The 3,228-nt window shown below is 37.1% G+C and overlaps 1 protein-coding gene across 1 annotated transcript; it reads right to left on the bottom strand.

The window, feature by feature from the left end:
* Positions 1-1,634: 1,634 nt before the first annotated feature.
* LOC116570870 (olfactory receptor 13C9) lies at positions 1,635-2,591 on the bottom strand. The gene has a single exon (XM_032308459.1). The coding sequence runs from the start codon at positions 2,589-2,591 to the stop codon at positions 1,635-1,637; it is 957 nt and encodes a 318-aa protein (XP_032164350.1).
* Between the last annotated feature and the right edge of the window lie 637 nt (positions 2,592-3,228).

The following is a 3,228-nucleotide window of genomic DNA, read 5'->3' as shown; positions in this document are numbered from 1 at the left end:
ATAGGTCAAATACAATATGCTTGACTCCAGAGGTTTTCCACCTACCTGAAACTCTTAAGGAGAAAAAAGTCCTATGAGCATGTATATGGAAACTAATAGGTTTTTATAGTGTATTTCACCAAGGTGTGAAACTGATACATCAATAGTCATAATGGACTTTGTCATCAGATTTAATCTGTGAATAACTATGATTGAAGCTGGAGATAATTAAAAAGAGTTTATGACTGGTATTCCTGCCACTAAAATTAAAACTGAATCTGAATCCAGAATCTACCGACCACCTGTGACTCCTCTGCCAGATGACGCATAGGGGACAATGAAACAAAAAGTACATCTCTTGTATGTCTCCTCAACTTTAACTTTTCTTTGGGAAAAAATAAAAGGGTTAAAATTTCAAAAAAAAAAAAACTGAATTTGGAAAAGTGACATTAATATATACCCAAATCCCAAAAATATTTATTTGCCTATGTAAAACACGTTAATGTCCAACATCCTCTGAATTCACTGTTCCATCAATGTAAAATTTATCCAGCCAAATGGATTTCCTAGAATGTGCCTCACTCCTGAACACACACTCTCTCCCCTGTAAATTAGAAATGTTCTTCAAATAGAGTAAAAATTTGAGAAGAAAGCCAAGGAAAATCGAGATAATGTCACATCCTGACTGACATCCCTCAATCTTCTACTCAGACCTCAGATTACTAAGGTCACAAAGTTATTAGTAACAGAGACAAGACATTGATGCAGGCCTACACCAAAAATCAAGAACTTAGAGCTTCTTCTAAGTTTTGGAAAATATTGGAATGACCTCAGGATATCAAAGAAATGTGGCTTCTTCTAAATGGGCACGGGTATGACCCCATCCAACCAAACACTTGTCCACATTATTATCAAGACCAGTAGACTGCTTTCCTAACCCAGTTTTAATTTTGTAAAATTTTCTTTATGCTAGAGCTAACATGTAAGCTGAAACATAGAAAGGAGATAAAACAAGGATATCCTAATTGATTGCATAGGCTCCACCCTTAAGGTCCATTTATCCATTCCCTCGATAGTCCCAAATGCTTGGCACCCTTAGTTATACAGAAAAACATTCCAAGTATTGAGCAAGAAAATAGTCTCTAAAGACTTAGGAGGATTTTGAAATTAGTGTGAAACTACAACACAAGGCTCTCCACTGGAGAATGTGGGTATAGTATTTGGGGGTCTTTCTGATTTGCTTTTTTCACACACAAAAGAGCTGCTTCTTTATTTTGAAAGATTTGATGAAGTGATGCTTATGAAATAGGACTATGTAAAAAAGTGAACATAAAATGACATATAATATCCAATTCCAAAACTGCAATATATATAGAATATGGAAGATATTGTTCAAAATGATTGAAAGTAGCCATCTCCTAGTGTTAGAGTAATAGGTGATCTCTTTATTTTCCTCACATTACTGTCCTGTATCTTGCAAATTCTCTCTAATGAGCATGTAATGATACTGTAAAGCTGTATGTCATCAAAAAATTAAATTAAATTTAAATTAAATAATATATGAAACTACAAAAAAGTAAAATTAACCAAAATTCTAACATAATTCTAAAGTTTCAACAATGTCCAGTGTGTTCACAATTCAAGACCTTTTCCATTCACTTGCTAAATAACCTTCTGCTAAATAGATATTTCATTGCCTCCTTCACATCCTTGTTTCTGAGACTATAGATTAAAGGATTCATCATGGGAGTCATAACCCCATAGAACAGAGATATAAGTTTGTCTGTAGCATCCAAGTCATCTGAATTAAGTGTCTCTTTAGACTTGGGCTTCATGTACATGAAGAGAATGGTTCCATAGAATATTATCACCACAGTCAGGTGGGCTGAGCAGGTGGAGAAAGCTTTGCTTCTCCCCTCAGAAGTAGGGATCTTGAGGATGCTAGAGATGATTAATGAGTAAGAGATGACAATCAAAAGCAGGGGCATCAAAGTGAATAATGTTGTGGCCACAAGCATGATGAACTCATTGCCTGAGATGTCAGCACAGGCCAGTTTCATGACAGCCAGAATTTCACAGGAGAAGTGATTGATGACGTTATTCCTACAGAAAGGCAATCGTACTACAAACACAGTTTGTACCGCAGAGTTGATGACTCCTATGATCCAGGACCCAGCTGCCATGGGCACAAAGGAATCCTTGCTCATGATGACAGGGTATCTTAGGGGGTTGCAGATAGCCACATACCGGTCAAAGGCCATCATGCCCAGGAGCACACACTCTGTTGTCCCCATGGCCAGGCCAAGGAACATCTGCACCGCACAGCCAGAGAAGGAGATGGTCTTTCTCTCTGAGAGGAAGCTCACCAGCGTGGAGGGAATGGAGGTGCTGGTGTAGCAGATGTCCAAGAAGGAGAGGTTCCCCAGGAAGAAGTACATAGGGGTGTGAAGGTGGAAGTCCAAGATGCTGATTAAAATAAGGGTGCCATTGCCCAGAAGGATGACAACATACATTGTTAAGATTAGCACAAAAAAGAGTAGCTCAAGACTTGGGTAACCAGAAAGCCCCTTTAAGAAGAATTCCACCAGAATGGTTTGATTTTCCCATTCCATTTTACTTCCTCTTACCTGTAAGAATTCAAAGAAATTTTTAAGCATAATAATTTATCTATCCTAGTAAGTCCAAGTTCACCAATGCACATATAAATATTTGCCATGGACCCAATGAGAAGGAAGAAGGAAAATAAAGGGGAAGAAGAGAGAAAAAGTAAAGAAGTGAAATAAACAGCTGGGAAGTGAAGTTTGAAGAAGAATCTATTGTATTCATCATTCTGGACCAGCAATTTTTGAGGCTGATTTCACACATCACCTCACTTAAACCCCACACGTATGATCATTTCAAAAGTAAGAAATTAATCTAAGCTAACCAAAGAGAATTTAAGCCTAAAGTTATATAATTAATATGTTGCAAAGCCTAGGCCCAAACTCAAGCCTGCTTGTCATCCCTAATTATCTGAAATGTTTTATGAACTATAAAAGCAATAAGGAATGCATTATATCAGAGATTTGGTTAGCTAACTTGTAAAAATAGCCTGACTCCTAGTCGAAAAGACTCAATAATAATCTATTGCATATTAAAAAATGGAAAGAAGCATGTTAATCAGATGGGACAATGGTCAGCAATAAACCCAACCAGTGTTTATTAACTGTGTGATTGCCTCAAAAACAAGTACGAATCCTTTAAAACCCA

This window comes from Mustela erminea, chromosome 12 (assembly GCF_009829155.1).
Source record: "Mustela erminea isolate mMusErm1 chromosome 12, mMusErm1.Pri, whole genome shotgun sequence".
NCBI classification, from domain to species: domain Eukaryota; kingdom Metazoa; phylum Chordata; class Mammalia; order Carnivora; family Mustelidae; genus Mustela; species Mustela erminea.
This window is presented reverse-complemented; position numbering and strand designations above follow the sequence as displayed.

What these genes read in the sequence shown, in the direction of transcription:
- LOC116570870 (XM_032308459.1), bottom strand. Translation starts at nt 2,591, where the DNA reads ATGGAATGGGAAAATCAAACCATTCTGGTGGAATTCTTCTTAAAGGGG.